Raw genomic sequence first — 18,665 nt, forward strand, 5'->3', positions numbered from 1 at the left:
AAATCCCCCACAGAGCCCGGTCTGTTAAACCCGTGCTCCGGCTCTGACTGACATCTTGCATCCTGACTCCAGCCGTTGAGCACCAGCCGCCGAAACCGTAAGTTCAACGCTCGCTACGCGATCCAAGCCCACTAGACTCCCAAGTACCAGAAGGCTTGCTGAAGGCTGCAGTGCCAGACCAGGACGAAGGCCTCGTTCTCTGACCTTGCCTGTTCCTGTTAGATAAGTATTCTGTTTGCTTAAGTTTAGTTATAGCTTAGTCTCTTAGTGTGTGCATGAATATTTATTATAACTGTATATTAAATATTGATCGTTTGAACTTTACTAATCGGTGTATCGTCTTTATTACTTTGAACTTGACCTTGGAATACTTGTGACGTTGCCTATACGGCAACTGGCGACTCCAGAGCTAAATAATTACATAGAACAGAGCCTAGTAGTGTTAAGCACACGTCGAACTCGGAGGCGTGTTAATACACTCCAATAAACGCGTTTTACGCCCATAGTAAAACGTGCAACAGGGGCCACAGCGGTTCAAGGATGCAACACACTACCACCTACCGAAGAGCAACCAGGGATGGACAATAAACGCTGTTCTAACCAGCAAAGCCCACATGACATAAATGAATTTTAAAAATCATCCACTTTGTTCTGGAGATACAACTGTCAGCTAAAGTGGGACATCAATGTTCCTGTGACTTAATTTCCACAACACAATGAGAGTTATGATCCTTGATAACAAGCGTCCGTTTACCACAATATCCGCTTTTACTACATGTGTGCATGATGGGCTCCGTGCAGACTCTGTCAATTGTGCAGACAATAATATGCTGATGGGCAGAGAGGTCACATTCTCATGATGGGCTCCGTGCAGACTCTGTCAATCGTGCAGACAATAGAAGGTAGCGTGGTGCGACATGGAGGCAGTGACACAGTCCCAATACCCTCAAGTTGTAAAGTGGAAAGCGCTCCAGCTCCAGGTCCACACATGTATAGTAAGATCCAACCTGTGATGCACGTGTTGATTTCTGGTCAATGCACCTCAGCAGAGACACATTGCTCTACAGTTGGAGGAGCACAGCTGCTGCTTTGCTATGAATGTAAAATAATGAGAATAGCTGTGATTCAATTGAGGAGAGATAATTAATGGGTGATCAGTTTGTGGTGGTTACAATGTTAAATCTATTTCATTAGATAGTAGCAAATACGCCGTTAGCTTTGATTGGGGAATCTATACAGCAGAAGACATAACTCTAACGATAGGCAGTTCAGGAATTAAACTCAGAAACTGAACATTGTGAACACGTTCACTCAAATGACTCTAGATTGGGGATGACAATTGGAGACAGTTTTGGTTGTTTCAATATTCTTAGCTACTGCCATTAATATTTATGGAGCAGTGGAATTTACACAGAACAGATTGAATGCAATATCAGCAATACATAGAACAAGAATGTCCCCAAGCCTGGAATAGATGCAATAAAAGGAGTGGAGAACAACGTCTCAGTTTGATCTCTTTGAATACCTCCCGGTAAACAACGAGTTTCCTTTGACAATATTGAATTGGGTTACACGTTAGTTATCATTGGGTAGCAAGTCTTGGATTTTTTGAGGAGGGTCCAGGATCCCTTCCAAGATTCTACAGTTTCACCGTTGCGTAGAGTGTTGACTCGTCGCTCTGAGCTTGGGCGATGTCTCGCTGACGCTGGGCCTGAAATAAAGTTTGAAAAGGGTCAGAAGTTATGTCAATTGTTTGAAACTCTTAGGTAAGTTCCGCAAAATTCTGTTAGGATACCAACGGGGCACAAGCGTGGAAAACATTCAACAGCAACGTGGAACTGTTGTTACTAGGGGACTTGGCTCAGTTCTAAATATTCAGAACTGGAGAAACAACACCACATCTTCCGACTAGCTAATTAGAAAAATCTGGACTCAACACTGAGTTCAACGACTTCATACCAGGAACTTTCGCCCTCCATCTTGGATTTCAACCATGAAAAGTGTGAGATGCTGCATTCTGGGAGAAATAACACGGAATGGGAATGCACAATGGCTATCACTAGGAATTACAAAGGGCCAGAAAAGCCTTCATGTGCAGGTATATGTATTGCTGAAGGCAACATAACAGTTTGGTGAGGTGGTTAAGAGTAGACTTTGGATACTTGTCTTTATTCGCAGAGGCAGAAAATATAAGAACAGGGAAATTCTGATGGACCTGTACAAAATGCTGATTGGGTCACAGCTGCAGTACTGCGTGTAGTTTTGTTTGTCGCACGATAGGAAGGCCGTGATTGCACTCGAGAGGGTGCAGACCAGAACAGCAGGATCTTTCCTCGGCCGGAACGTTTGAGTTTTGGAGCGATATTGTTTAGCCTTGGGCTGTTCTCCTTAGAGCAGAGCATGCTGGGAGGAGGGCGAGGGGAGTGATTCACGCGTATATAATTATGAGGTCAGAGATAGAGCAGGTAGGAATAACAATTACACCTAGTAGAGGGGTCAAGAACCCCGGAGCAGGAGATGTTAGTTCAGAAACAGGAGATTTACTGCGGATTTGAGGGAAGCCGTTTTTTGCCCAAAGATAAGTGAATCTGAAAGTACGGTAATGGCGGTGGCCCTCAAAACATTTACGAAGCATTTGTATGACACTTGAATCGCCATAGCATACAGGATTACAGTTAAGATACTGAATTATCGGACTTGAGTAAATAAGTGCTTGATTGCCAGCACAAACATGAGGGGCACTGGACCCACTTCTGTGCTGTATAAATCTACGTATCCATCTTGACATTTTAAATCCCTTCCTCTTGTCCCAAAGAACCACCTCCAGCTCACGAAGCCCTCTGTCCCATGCTCTTGAGTGTTTCATTCAGAAAACGTGGATCCTTGTTATCCTATTAACAGTCCAATCTCAATTACTTCTCTATCGCCATTACCACCTCTTTTGGCTTCAACACGGCCAATAACGGCCTTTGTCTTTTCCCAATACATATTGGACAAATTCCTACTACATTCCACGCACGTCTGCTCTTCCAATCTGATCCAAGGGATCGAGTTCTTCTGAAACAATGCATAATCCATCACTTACCCCACCATCTCAATTTATCTGAACAGTCATTGGAACTCGAAACATTAACTCTGTTTGTCTCACCATAGATGCGTCCAGACCAGCTGAGTGTTATCAGCATTTTATGTTTTTGTTATGACTGACGGTCTGTGAACTTTACTTTTTCCGCTGAAGGAATTAGATCAGGAGCGATGCTGAATATCATACGAAAAGAACATAGAACATAGAACAGTACAGCACAGAACAGGCCCTTCGGCCCTCGATGTTGTGCCGAAAAAGGGACTCATAGAACATACAGTGCAAAAGGAGGCCATTCGGCCCATCGAGTCTGCACCAACCCACTTAAGTGCTCCCTTCCACCCTATCCCCGGAACCCAATAAACGCTCCAAAACGTTTTAGTCACGAAGGGCAATTTCTCATGGCCAGTCCACCTTACCTGCACGTCTTTGGACTGTGGGAGGAAACATGAGCACCCGGAGGAAACACATGAAGTGAACGTGTATACTCTGCACAGACAGTGGCCCAGCAGGGAATTGAACCTGGGACACTGGCGCTGTGAAGCTCAAGTGCTATCCACTTGTGCTGCCGTGCTGAATCGACAGAGAAAGAACATTACTCGATGTGATAAGTGTTGGTAAGACGCCACATCCCGCCTTCCAGTCCTTAAAGGGGCAAATACTGACAGTGGGACACGGGGCTCGAGAACCAATCGTCACAGGTCATGACTGTGGTAGACACCAGTAGGATGCCAGAGCTCCAGGTGTCCAGGCGGCAGAGCTGAGTGCAGTGCCCGTTACTAATGAGCGGTTCTGGGGAACTGAAATGTCTGAAGGTGGATAAGTCACCTGGACCGGATTCACTGCACCCCAGGGTACAAAAAGAGATAGGTGAGGAAATTGTAGAGGCATTAGTGATGATCTATCAGGAATCACAGGAGGCAGGAAGTGTCACAGAGGACTGTAAGGAGGCTCATATAACGCCACTGTTTAAGAAGAGATAGAGGCAGAAGACGGGAAATTATAGGTTGGTTAGCCGGACCGGTCATTGAGAAGATTTTAGAGTCTGTTATTAAGGATGAGATCGCGAAGCACTTGGAAGTGCATGGCAAAGTTGGACTGAGTCAGCACGGCTTAGTCAAAGGGAGTTCGTGACTGACAAATCTGTTAGAGTTCTTTGAGGAAGTAACAAGCAAGATAGAGAAAGGAGAATCAGTGGACGTGATTTATTTAGATTTCAAGAAAGCCTTTGATAAGGTGCCTCACAGGAAACTGTAAAATACGCTAAAAGCCCATTGTGTTAAGGGTAAGACGCTGGCATGGAAAGATGATTGGCTGAACGGCAGAAGGCAAAGAATGAGGATAAAGGGGTCTTTTTCAGGATGGCAGACGGTGACCAATGGTGTGCCTCGGGGGTCTGTGCTGAGACCAAAACCTTTTACAATATACATTAATGATCTGGCAGAAGGTACTGAAGGCACTGTTGCTACGTTTGCAGATGATACAATGATCTGTAGAGGGGCAGGTAGTTTGAGGAATCATGGGGCTACAGAAGGACTTGGACAAGCTAGGGGAGTGGGGAATGACGTGACAAATGAAATACAATGTGGAAACGTGTGAGGTTATGCACGTTAGAAGGAGGATTCTAGTCATAGACTATTTTCAAAATGGGGAAATGCTTCGGAAAGCAGCAGCACAGAGGCACGGGTCCTTAGTCACGATTCCCTTCATGTTAATGTGCAGGTTCTGTCGGCAGGTAAGAAGGCAAATGCAATGTTCCCATCCATGTCATGGGGGCTAGAATACAAGACAGGGATATATTTCTGAGGCTGTATAAGGCTCCTGTCAGACCCCATTTGGAGTATTGCTAGCAGTTTTGGGCCCCTTATCTAAGGATGTATGTGGTGGCCTTGGAAAGGGTCCAGAAGAGGTTCAAAAGAATGATCCCTGCAATCAAGAACTTGTCCTGTAAAAAACATTTGAGCACCCTGGGTCTGTACTCGCTGGAGTTTAGAAGGATGAGAGGTGATCTTATTGAAACGTAAAATATACTGCGGGGCCTGGATAGAGTGAACGTGGAGATGCTGTTTCCACTTGTCGTAAAAACTAGAACCAGAGGACACCATCTCAGATTAAAGGGACGATCCTTTAAAACCGAGGTGAGGAGGAATTTCTTCAGCCCGAGGTAGGTGAATCTTTGGATCTCTGTGCTGCAGAAGGAAGTGGAGGCCAAATCACCGAGTGTCATTAAGGCAGAGAGAGATAGGTTCTTGATTAATAAGGGGATCAGGGGTTATGGGGACAAGGCAGGATAATGACGATGAGAAAAATATCAGTCATGATTGAATGGCGAGCAGTCTCGATGGGCGTGCCCTAATTCTGCTCCTATGTCTTATGATCTTATGACAACGAACGGAATAGGATCAGGAATAGGCCATTCGGTTCCTCTCGCCTGCTCCTCCATTCGATAGGAGCGGTGTCATCTGACTGTCCCCTGACCCCCACTTCCTGACTGCCCCCCGGACAAGCCCCACCACCCCTCCCCGCCAACCCGCGACTCTGTTTTCTTTCAGAAATGTGTCTAACTCAGCCACGAATATATTCAACAACCAAATGTATACTGTTCTCTGGAGGTGAAAAATCCATTTTCTAATGACCATGTGAGATATAGCATTCCTCCTGATCTCCGTATACAATGGTTGACCCCTAATTATAGTCTATGCAACCAACCTCCAACCCCTTGAATTCTACATACCACATTAGTTGAATCACTGTCTTCGCAGCTACCCTAACACGCTGCACCTCATCCCAACATAGAGCACCCCTGCACGCAGAAAGGTCTATGTTTTAAAAAAATTAAGGGGTAACTTAGCGTGGCAATTCGAACTATCCCGCAAATATGCGGGCTGTGGGGCGAAGCCCACGCAAAAACCCGAATGTGCAAACTCAACACAGACTGTGATCCTAGGACCTTGTCGCCGTGAGACAGAAGGGATAACCCACTGCGCCAATGTGTTGCCCCAGAACGTTGTATGTTAAAGACATCGCTGAGTTGTGTAAACGCATGGGTTCAGGCCCGATTTTGCTAAAAGTTCCATATCAGCCTATTACCCTTTACCCCAGAGTTGTGCTTCGTGAACATTCCCTGAACTGCCTGTAATACAATTATGTCCATCCTGAAGTTAGGTACACGAAACTGGACAGCTGTGGTATTGGGCGGCATGGTATCATAGTGGTTAGCATCTTGCTTCACAGTGCCAGCGCCACAAATTCGATTCCACGCTGTGTCACTGTCTGTCCGGAGTCTGCACATTCTCCCCGTGTCTGGATGGCATTCCTCCCGGTGCTGCGATTTTCTCCCACAAGTCCCGAAAGACGTGTTTGTTAGGAAAATTCGACATTCTGAATTCTCCCTCTATTTACCGAATAGGCGCCGGAATGTGGCGACATGGGGCTTTTCAGAGGAACTTTATTTCAGTGTTAATGTAAGCCTACTTGTAAGAATGAAGAGTATTATTATTGCCAATGCACAGTACAGTTACAATTCTGTTCAAGGTCAATGATCGGGAGAATTTAGCATTGAAGGTGGCCTCAATAATTGTTGGTGCAGGATATTAGGTGGTCACGCCTGCTCAATAAAAAAAAAATAGAAACATGCATGTCCAGATAATATTTGTTTCTGTTCTCCACAGACAGCTGCAATAATGAGATATAAACGTTCAATCCATTCCATGCCCTGTAAAGGGAAGCTTAACACACCACTGCTCAATTGACCTCTATTTACAGATGATCAGCTGTCTAACATATTTAGTTAAATTCTCTCAGCTCCATAAAGTTCGGTGGCATGTTGAAGACAACTCAAAAGATGATCGACACAGCATGTATTGTAATGAATAACTCTTGAGGGGAAGAGAGTTATGGTATTGAAAAGCAGGAAAAGGTTCAGTAATGAAAGGCAGTGCATTATTTGCTAAAGAATGAACGAAATAAAAAGAGCATCAAATAATACACTATCCAAACACTCACATATTCTCTCTTACAGAGGCAGACGCACTCTAAGTTACACACGAAAGAACAAACCCATTCTCCAGCAGGTGCACACAAAGACACGCACATTCAACTTCATATGAAGTTGAAAATAAATAATGTTGCCATTGTCCCAGTTGACCTCAGGCAGCTGGCCCCTTTGAGGGGGGGAGCAGGCTGGTGGTGATGTAACCTGAATTCACCACGCCTCTGGCGTAGAGCGAGGTGGAGAATGTGGTGCCTTCATGAATGGCGTCAGTCTGAACTGGAATGCAGCGAACGCTGTTGGCCTTGCTCCCTAAATGCACACACAAGCATGTACACACCATATCTCACACACACTCACTCTTCCACTATCGCACACAAGTATTCTCCCACAAATACACTCTAAACCACACGCACTTTCCCTTAGACACACAGGTAAACTACACACACTCTCTATTACACAGGTCAAACACACACTCATCCTCACGAACACTCAGACACACCCACGTCGACACACTGACACATACACACATTCTCCCTGTCACACACTCGACTACGCACAATATGTATCGCATACAAACTCAAACACACACACTCATGCACACGCAAACTCTCCCTCGCAAACACACACGCAAGCACACACTCACTGTCCCTAACACGCACATCAGACACAGACAGACCTTTACACTCTAAAACACATACTCTCACTCGCACACAAACTCAAACCCACTCTCACTGACACGCCTATATGCAAACTCAGACACTGTCATTCACACACTCGAACAAACATGCACACTCCCTCCTACACACACACAACTGAAACATACTACACTATCCCTCACGCACACACTCAGGCAAACATATACCAGCACATACACCCCCACACAGATGCACAATCTCACGCGCACATACTCTCACACACACACAAGTTCAATGCCTTCCTCTTACACACACTCTCAGAGCCAATTATACTTACCCTATTACTCTTCGGCTGAGATTGTAGGTTAAGAACAGCATCTAAACGAAACAAAACAATTTGAAAACAACACATTGACGATTGAACTTAGAATATTTGACCATTCATTAATGAGGTCTGTTTTGTGACTTTTTTTTTCAAATAATATTAACTACAACGATTTGGGACTAATTAGCTTTCGAAATGATAAATACATGAAATTCATTCTTGTTTTCTTTTAAATAATCTCATTTTTAATTCACATTTGGTTATTTGTTACATTAATTTTAATGTTCTCTGGCTTTGCTCTAATCCTCATTCACCCACATCCTTCTATGATTTCTCCATGAAAATACTCTCAAAACGTTGAAGAACTGTGGTCGTTAAACCGCAGCCTTCCATTATCACTAATAGAATTATGCAGCAATGCGAACCTGCCATGACCATCCATGCACATAGTTTAGACTAACTCAATTGTGCCGATACGTTTTTAAAATAAATTTAGAGTACCAATCATTTGTTCCAATTAAGGGACAATTTAGCGTGACCAATTCACCTAGCCTGCACATAGAACAGTACAGCACAGAACAGGCCCTTCGGCCCTCGATGTTGTGCCGAGCAATGGTCACCCTACTCAAACCGAACCGATATATTTAGTTTGACCATTTTGCCATCTGTTGACGAACATTCAACTCAAAACTCCGTTCCTGACCAAGGCTGGTTGCTCATTTAGCTTCACATTCTATGTTTTCTAAAGAACAAACAAAGAACAAAGAAAAGTACAGCACAGGGATAGGCCCTTCGGCCCTCCAAGCCCGTGCCGTACATGCAGCCCAACTAACCTACAATCTTCAACACTTCCTGGACGGCATCCCTCAATTCCCATCGTATTCATGCATTTGTCAAGGTCCCACTTAAATGTCACTCTCGTCCATCCTTCCACCACCTCCTCCGGCAGCGAGTTCTAGGCACCCACTACTCTCTGTGTAAAAGAACATGCCACGTACATCTACCCTAAACCTTGTCCATCGCACCTTAAATCTATACCCCTTAGCAATTCACCCCTCTACCCTGGGAAAATCTCTGACGATGACCTTTGTCTGTGCCCCTCATTATTTTGTAGACCTCTATCAGGTCGCCCTCAACCTCCATCGTTCCACTGAGAACAAACCAAGTTTATTTAATCACTCCACATAGCTAATGCACTCCATACCAGGCAACATCCTGGTAAATATCTTCTGTACCCTCTGTGAAGCCTCCGCATCCTTCTGGTAGTGTGACTACCAGAATTGAACACTATACTCCAAGTGTTGCCTAACTAAAGTTATATGCACCTGCAACGTAACTTGCCAATTGTTATACTCAATGCCCCGGCCAATGAAGGCAAGCATGGCGTATGTCTTATTGACTGCCTTCTCCACCTGTGTTGCCCCTTTCAGTGATCTCTGGATCTGTACACCTAGATCTCTCTAACTTTAACTACTTCTGAGGGTTCTACTATTCACTGTATATTCCCTACCGGAATTATACCTTCCAAATATGCATAAGCTCACATTTGTTCGGATTAAACTCCATCTACCATCTTTTGTGAACGTATAGGAGGCCCTACTCCCTGTCAGCGCCCCAATTTCGATTCTCCGCTGGGTCACTGTCTGTGTGGAGTCTGCACATTCTCCCCGTGTGTCCGTGTATCTCCTCCGGGTGCTGCGGTTTTCTCCCACAAGTCCCGCAAGACGTGTTTGTTAGGAAAATTCGACATTCTGAATTCAGTCCGCCCATTCTGGGTCGCCTACACTAACTGGAGCATAAAGAAAGATGGCCAATGTCAATTATAACAGTTCGGCCATTCTGGGTCACCTACACTACCTGGGGCAAAGATAAAGATGGGCAATGTCAATTATAACAGTTCGGCCATCTGGGTCACTTACACTACCTGGGGCAAAGATAAAGATGGGCAATGTCAATTATAATAGTTCGGCCATTCTGGGTCACCTACATAACCTTGAGCATAGAGAAAGATGGCCAATATCCATTATAACAGTACGGCTGATCCATTGGCTGATACCTGAAAACGGTTCTACAATTGAATCGGGTTTCCCGGCACTCAATTATTCATGAGGTGATAACAGATCTCTGAACACAAATGGCAATTCTTGCTGCAAAAACGCAAATCTTAACTCACATGTAACAGGTTCATTGCTTTGGTCGTCAGGAGACACTGTGTACCTTCAAGTAACAGAAAATAAAATACATTCAGTCCACTTCATCTGGTATGATCCCAGGTGATAGATTCTCTGTTACTGAATGGACTGCAGGTAATATTCCGGTGTATTGTGCAAATACTTTTCAATTGGAATGGCCAAGAAATGTTTCTGTTTCACGGATTCAGCCCATATTTACTACTGAAATTTAAATACATCTGTTGAAGGGTTGTGTTTCTACATGTATGCGCGAAAACATTTTTGAATGTGCATATGTGTCGGTGCTTGAGGTTGTGCATGTTGTTGTGTGCATACAAGAGTTTCAGTGTGAGTGAGAGCTTGAGGTTACATTTAATTGTATGGTTGAACGCGCACGCGTACTTGCGGGTTTGCCGGTCTTCTGGCGAGTCTGAGTGCTACCGTGTCGGCATGTGTGTGTTTCCGTGTGTGTGTCCCTGTGTCAGTATTTAAGTGCGGCTGTTTATGTGAACGTTTTGTGCGTTTTTGAAGCTCTGCCACCGATTATTTTGACGGCCTGTTTATGTGTGCATAGGTGTCAGTGTGTGAATGTATGTGAGAAAGAGAGTGTGTGCTTGAGTGTGGTGTGCGTGTCGCTATGTCAGTGGTATGTGCGTTTGGGTGCTGTGCGGAGGTGGGAGCGGTGTGTGAGTGTGCATGTGCGTGTCTGTATGTGTGTGAGAGTGATTTGTGGTGTGTGAGTAGTGTATGAGTATTCATAGCCATAGAATCATAACGTTATACTACACAGAGAGGCCTGCCCCTTACCTAAAAATATACCCATCGCAATTGGTCTTAACCAAGGGGAAACGTTTATTCCTTTCTACACTATATGCATCCCTCATAATTCTACACATCCGCATGCCTGTTCTTAGCCTGCTGCAATGTCCACTGAAGCCCACCCCAAACTGGAGGAACAATACCATCTTCCGATTGGCACTCTTCAGCCTTCCAGACTTAACATCTTCTGACGGTGAGCTCTTTCTTGCAACTTCGCTCACGTTGTTTTGATTTATGTCAACGTATTTACATTTATTTTCCCCTCAGTCCCTCAGTTCCATAAAATACGACCCACGTCTCTCGCTCTTCATAACTAAATCTCTGCAGCCCAAGCAACAACCTGGTAAATCCCCTTCCTCCCAGAAGAATGATAGATTTCACCTTGTACTCACTCTTCGCCCCCTCTCCGCTACCCTCCACATGCAAAGGACCATATTCAGCCAATTATGCCAACTCCGGCATGATGCCAACGCCAAACACATCTTCAGTTACTTCCCATTACTGCATTTCGAAGGGCCCGATCCTTCCGGGACACCGTAGTCTAATCCTCCAACCCGCAAATATGTAATTTACTTCCCACTTCACCTCTGCATGCACACAAATTGCTAAACGCTATTTTCAAGGGATGCAGCGCTCACTTGTACCTCCTTCAATCTGGTCTATTGTTTTTGCTGCCCCAATGCAACCTATCCGACATTGCAGAGACTAAACGCAGGCTGAATGACCGCTTTGCAGATCACCATCGTTCCGTCAGCAAGTAGGACCAATACCTTCCTGCCGCCGCTATTTGAACTCATCGTCCGGCGCTCACGTCCACATGTCCGTCCTTGGCCTGCTGCTGTGTTCCAGTGAAGCCCTGCGCCAACAGGAGGAACAACATCATCTTCTGACCCTAACGTGACAGCCTTCGGACTCAGCACCGAGTTTAACATCTTAAGACTCCGACATCTCCCCTGCACCTTCAACTACTTTTTAATAAATTGATATGAACGTATTTTAGTTTCTTATAGCGACATGCTTTTCCTTCACCATTGCCCTCCCCCCCCCCCCCCCCCGCCTTCTCCACTTGGGCCGATGCAACTTTTTCCTAGTTGCCCTTTCACACGCTACATTCCTTTGTTCTACCATTAATGTATTCTAATCTCTCAACGTGTCACTATCAGCACCATTATTGGCCTTGGTCAACCATTTTGCATGCTTTGGTAATACTTCCCATGACATAGCTCTCAATCTCCCCCTATCGCTGGGGCTCTATCCAGCTCAAATGCCCCACGCGCCCGTCCCCCGCCTCTCCACTATTATGAGTATCAAACTCAACCTATTCCCAGTTCTGCACAGCTTTGGCAAAGTCATCCAGACTCAAAAAATTAACTCCCTTCTCTCTCAGCAGAAGGTGTCAGACCTGCTGAGATTGTCCAGTATTTTCTGTTTATTTTTCCAGTCCCAGAATGGGCAGTAGTTTGCTTTTGTCATGGTAAATCTCCTCCACACCCTTTTCAGTTCATTCACTTCCCTCCTATACTGTGAATTAGTCAGTCTGTCAATGGATGCCTGTGTGAGTGAGCATGTGGTGCATTTGATGGTTTTGAATCTGCAAATGTGAATGTGTGCGTTAGAGAATATCTGTGTGTGATGGTGCACGTGTGAGATTGGTGTGAGTGTGTATGTGTGAGTGTGGATAGTTTCAAGATTCTGCATCTATGAGTGCGATCATCTGGATTTGTGACTGCGTGTGTAAATGTGTGTGAGTGAATTTGAGATGCTGTAAGCGTGTGTGTCATGTCAGTACGTGTGGGTGGATGTGACTGTGCATGGGAATGTGTGAGGGTGTGCGCGTGTGTGAATGCATGCGTGCTTTATCTTTTGTGTGCCTGTGACTGTGTGCTTGTATGAGTTGCAGCATATTAATGTACGCGACAGTGAATGTGTGTGAAGGTAAGTGCATCATTTCGAATGTTTGCACGCGTGTGTGTGCATCTATGATTTGTGTACCGTGTCTCTCTGTGTTTCTGCATGTGTATCTGTGTGCCATTGTATTTTCCAGCGTGCGTGTGTCTGGTAGATGCTTATTTGATTATACATTACATTGGAGGAATTTGTAAGTTTCAGTGTAAACTGATAAATCTCGTAGCTTAAAGACCCAATTCACACTGCACCCAGAGAGAACACATTCTTCTAATTATCGAATCGTTCTGACCATTCGGCTGACCCATGTGATTGAGTCGTAGCGGGAATGGTCTCACCTGGTATCTCTGTTCTCTTTTCTTTTCCCTGTGAAGGAAACACACGGGTTAGAAACCACGAACCAATTCTGAGTCTGCAGGAATGGATGTTTCATAGAATTTCAAAGAGCAGTGAGGCTCTATGAGACGCCAGTGCCAATCTACATATGAATGGAGACTTTCAGATTGTTTGAATGCTGATGCTGAATCTTAGCAGCACTGTAACACAGTGGTTATAACAGCTGCATCTCAGCTCTCGGGACCCAGTTTCAATCCCTGCTTCGAGGACTGTCGCTGTGGAGTTTCTATTTTCTCCCCGTTTTGCGTGGGCTGTTCCGGATGTTCCGCTTTTCCTTCTAAACCAAACCTGTGCAGGTCAGTTGGATTGGCCATGCTACATTGCCCCTTACTATCCAAAATGTTTGATCGGGTGAATGGGTTACAGAGTAAGGTGGCAGAGTGGCCTTAAGTACTCTTCCTAAGTCCCGAAGGAGATTGGATGGGCCCAATGGTTCCTTTCTGCACTGCAGGGATTCTATACAAAATGCCCTGATGGATTCGTTAACGTACCATCCAGAGTGGTTCCCACTGTCGTGTTAATGGATGGCACTGTGTGTGATTATTACGACGCTGTAAGTTCAATTTACACCACTAAACAGTTTGGTTTGGAGTTTGGGTGAGGGTAATGAATATGAATGTGTTGACGGACTGAATTCAGAACTTGGCAGTGGTGGTTATGCAGACAAGGGAGAGTAAGTCATTGGATTCAAATCTATGACCAGGGTGCAACTGAAAGTGGGGATAAGAAAGAATAGTTCATTTCAGGAAGTCCATTTAGTTCAGCGGTATGTGGAATTAATAAAGAATTAATGGAATTGAGAGATGTAGAGTTTAAAAAAATGATAACATCCCGGCTAGCATTTAGAGAAGAACACTAGTATATTTGTTGGGACGGTAGATTGTTTAAGAGACTTTGAACGGTAAGATTTATGAGCAATAGAAAACTTTCAAGGAGACGACCATTAATTAAACACTTGCAAAATAATATTGTCTTTACATGGGGAAGTCTGCAAAGTGAGAGCATTTCCTCCCGACAGAGGTGTTGACATGAGCGTCCACTGTGTGAACTGAAACCAGTGTGTGCCTCAGTGGATTGACCTGGAAAATTCCAGTATGGTGGGGGTTTCTAAGGGCAAGGGTCCATTGAGCAGTAGGTGCGGCTAATGTAGTGGATGAGTCCAAACGTGAGGTGTGTGGTGATAACAAACTCAAGGTCAATTTCAATTGATGTGTTACACAAGGGCTGATGGCAGTGGCCAAGGAATCAGGATGGATTAAATAAGCGTGTGGAGAAGTTGTACTTCTTCGACAGCCAAATGCTTCCAGACAAGGAAGTACATTTCACACAATTTCTCACATCCCCCAGATTGTTGCTGCGGTGCCCTGAGTTCATTGCAACATCCAGATATTGGGTGAATGATGCCAAGCCATTCGTCACCAGTATATTCCTTGGCAGTCATAACTTAGTCGCAACACTGATTGAACAATTTCCATATATGTGTACAAGATTATATTTTACCAACTTGTTGCTGTCTTCCTTTTTCTTTTCTGTCATGTTACAGATTCCGTATCATTTCTTCTTTGAACACCGTGTTTGAAATCACCTCTCTGAGTCTCGTTGCTTTCTTCATAATCTGACAGTGCTGGGGTAGACATTTGTTTTTGTTTTTTTGATCCTCCAAAGCAGGGCCGGCTTAAGGTACCGGCAACTCGGGCAGTCGCCCGGGGCGCCATGTGCTCGGGGGCGCCAATCCCATCACGAGACAAAATCCCATCACGAGACAAAAAAAAACTAACTTGTTTGAAGGAGAGAAAAGGAACCAGACGAAGGAATGAGAGAGAGAGAGAGTCAGAGAGAGAGAGACTAAACAAACTGTGAGTTAAACCCTCACAATCTTACTTTGGGCTACAATAAGCTGAACAGCCACAAGTGGGCTGAAAGCAAACTTTAGGAGAATAATGCCTCAGACTCTGAGACTGGCTCGGAAATTTTCCTCCTCGGAGCGCTGCAGTTTCTGAGCTGCTATGCCTATTTAGCCCTCTTGGTGGAAATTGGAATGCGCACCTTAGGTCAGCGAGAGTCAGGTATTGTAGATTAACTGGGTCTAATTAGCTTCCCGAAATGTCATTATACTTCTGGTGCTCTCTCGAAGTGTTGTTTAAAAAAACACACACACAAGGCAGATTTTGCCGCCGTAAATAGCATTTGGAGGGAGTTTCTTGTTTCTGGGTACTCCTTGCCGAGTTAACCTTATCTGTTAAGTTTATTTGCAAGGCTGAATTTTGAAACCTAAGCGTCGTGCTTATTGCGTGATTCAGAGTTCGCCCAGACACACTAGGTTTTCAAAATTCATCAGTTACAATACACTTAAGCAACTGACTGTAGTGTATTGTAACTGATGAATTTTGAAAACCTAGTGTGTCTGGGCGAACTCTGAATCACGCAATAAGCATCGACGCTTAGGTTTCAAAATTCAGCCTTGCAAATAAACTTAACAGATAAGGTTAACTTGGCAAGGAGTACCCAGAAACTCCCTCCAAATGCTATTTACGGCGGCAAAATCTGCCTCGTGTGTGTGTTTTTTTAAACAACACTTCGAGAGAGCACCAGAAGTATAGTGAAATTTCGGGAAGCTAATTAGACCCAGTTAGTTAATCTACAATACCTGACTCTATTATAAAATATAGAGTTTTATAACTCTTATAATAGAGTCAGGTATTGTAGATTAACTAACTGGGTCTAATTACCTTCCCGAAATTTCATTATACTTCTGGTGCTCTCTCGAAGTGTTGTTTAAAAAATCACACACACGAGGCAGACTTTGCCGCCGTAAATAGCATTTGGAGGGAGTTTCTGGGTATTCCTTGCCGAGTTAACCTTATCTGTTAAGTTTATTTGCAAGGCTGAATTTTGAAACCTAAGCGTCGATGCTTATTGCGTGATTCAGAGTTCGCCCAGACACACTAGGTTTTCAAAATTAATCAGTTACAATACATTTAAGCAACTGACTGACCCTGACTATATTTTATATTATCTGAATCTGATTTACATAGACTTACATCGAATTTACAGTGCAGAAGGAGGCCATTCGGCCCATCGAGTCTGCACCGGCTCTTGGAAAGAGCACCCTACCCCCTATCCAAGGTCAACACCTCCACCCTATCCCCATTACCCAGTAACCCCACCCAACACTAAGGGCAATTTTGGATACTAAGGGCAATTTATCATGGCCAATCCACCTAACCCGCACATCTTTGGACTGTGGGAGGAAACCGGAGCACCCGGAGGAAACCCACGCACACACGGGGAGGATGTGCAGACTCCGCACAGACAGTGACCCAAGCCGGAATCGAACCTGGGACCCTGGAGCGATGAAGCGATTGTGCTATCCACAAGGCTACCGTGCTGCCCCTGATGTTGACAGAATGACATTGACACACGGACAAATCACAATAACGTGAAGAGCATTATATGAAGAAAACCCACACTGGTGGTAAACAGATTTATTCTGAACATTTCCTCATCAGACTGGAACAAAAAGACCAGTATCTTACACTCACCAACAATATATATATATATATATATACTATACATATATATTATATTCCATTTTAGATTTGTTTTATTATTTTCCTAGATAGCAAATGCCTCCAAAAAAGTTATCCGGCTATGAAAACAGAAAAAGACGTCTTCAACAAGAAGAAGCAGCCAGGAAACACCCAAAGCTATCAAGTTTTTTCAGTCCTAAGTCTAACAGTGGGGACAATGCAGGCTCAACTTCTTCAGCTACATCTATCTCTCCAGATTTGTCATCTAATGATTGTGAAGTCAAACCAACTGAAGATACTGTACTTTCTGAAGGAAAGAACAATTGCATGCATGAATTAAAACATCAAGATCACAATTGTAATGCTGTTGACGACTTAGGCAATAATGTCACAGCAGGTAATACTGAGAATGTTGAAAGTAAATTTGAAAACTCCCCCAAAAGAAATATCAACTACAATGATCCAGCACACTGGCCAGATGAATTACCAATGGCTGAAAGTGATCACATCATTATGAATGGGCTGCATCCTATTAATAAACAGTACAATTTTCCAAAAGATGCAAATAAACGTAGTTTATCTGTGACAATGATGTATAGGAAAATAAACAACGGTGAGAATTTTCTTAGAAGATGGCTTATTTATTCAGAGAGCACCAATAATATTTATTGCTTTTGTTGCAAAATTTTTGGCTTCTCAAATAAGTCATTGTTAGGAAAATCTGGAATTAATGACTGAAAGCATGATCATGAATATTTGCAGTCACATGAAAATGCAGTACATCATCTGGAATGTCTTAAGAAGTGGTTTGAAACATCACTGCGATTGCAGACTAATAAATCTATTGATAAGGGGATGCAGTCACGAGTGGAAAAAGAACGAGAGCATTGGTGTAAAGTTTTGGAACGTTTAATGAGCATCACTCTGTATTTAGCTGAACATAATTTGGCTTTCAGAGGAACTTCAGACACATTATTTACACCGCACAATGGGAATTTTTTAGGTCTTGTCGAGCTACTTGGAAAATATGTTCTGACAATGAGTGAACATTTACGTCGGGTTGTGTCTAAAGAAACTCACATTCACTATTGCGGAAAAAATGTTCAGAATGAAATAACCAATTTGTTGGGAAATGCAGTTCAGGAAAATATATTAAACCGAGCTAAAGAAGCCAAATACTTTAGTCTTATCTTAGATTGTACGCCAGATATAAGTCATGTGGAGCAGCTTTCATTTACAATACGATTTTTAGATGTAGAAGACATTTCAATAAAGGAACATTTTGTTAACTATAAACCAGTTATAGATACTACAGGCAAAGGATTATATGAAAGTATACTTGATTTTCTGAGAGCGAGCGAGCTAGACTTACATAACTGCAGAGGTCAGGGCTCTGATAATGGTTCAAATATGAAAGGAAAGAATAAAGGGGTTCAGGCACGGATTTATGAAAGAAAATCCACAGGCGTTTTATATGCCATGTGGATGTCATAGCCTAAACTTAGTGGTTGGTGACAGTGCAACAAGTTGCCGGGAATCCACTTCATTTTATGGTACTGTCCAGCGCATATATGTTTTGTTTTCTGCCTCTCCTTGCCGATGGCATGCACTGAAAAAACATGTTAAATGCCTCACTGCAAAACCTTTATGCGAGACTAGATGGGAGTGCAGATTAGAATGTGTCAAAGCCATTAAATATGAAATTATAGGAATCCGAGAAGCTCTTTATGAACTTTCAGAAATGCCTGCTTCTGATCCTGCAATGCGACATGAAGCAGAGACTCTTGTAACACAAATAGAAGATTACA

The 18,665-nt window shown here is 43.8% G+C and overlaps 1 protein-coding gene and 1 long non-coding RNA gene across 2 annotated transcripts in view; one reads left to right on the forward strand and one right to left on the reverse strand.

The window, feature by feature from the left end:
* Nucleotides 1–1,129: 1,129 nt before the first annotated feature.
* Nucleotides 1,130–18,665, reverse strand: part of LOC119960709 — a 30,659-nt gene continuing 13,123 nt past the window's right edge. Inside the window, exons 4-7 of the mRNA XM_038788318.1 lie at nt 13,270–13,297; nt 10,210–10,253; nt 8,049–8,089; nt 1,130–1,711 (exon numbers count right to left, since the gene is read on the reverse strand). Coding sequence (XP_038644246.1) covers nt 1,640–1,711; nt 8,049–8,089; nt 10,210–10,253; nt 13,270–13,297 — 185 coding nt within the window. The 3' untranslated portion in view covers nt 1,130–1,639. The remainder of the gene's footprint in view (nt 1,712–8,048; nt 8,090–10,209; nt 10,254–13,269; nt 13,298–18,665) is intronic.
* On the forward strand, nt 15,152–17,213 carry LOC119960712. Its single transcript, XR_005459496.1, has 2 exons — nt 15,152–15,183; nt 16,947–17,213. It is a non-coding gene; the product is annotated as an uncharacterized LOC119960712 (long non-coding RNA).

Source organism: Scyliorhinus canicula, unplaced genomic scaffold, assembly GCF_902713615.1.
Source record: "Scyliorhinus canicula unplaced genomic scaffold, sScyCan1.1, whole genome shotgun sequence".
Taxonomy (NCBI): Eukaryota; Metazoa; Chordata; class Chondrichthyes; order Carcharhiniformes; family Scyliorhinidae; genus Scyliorhinus; species Scyliorhinus canicula.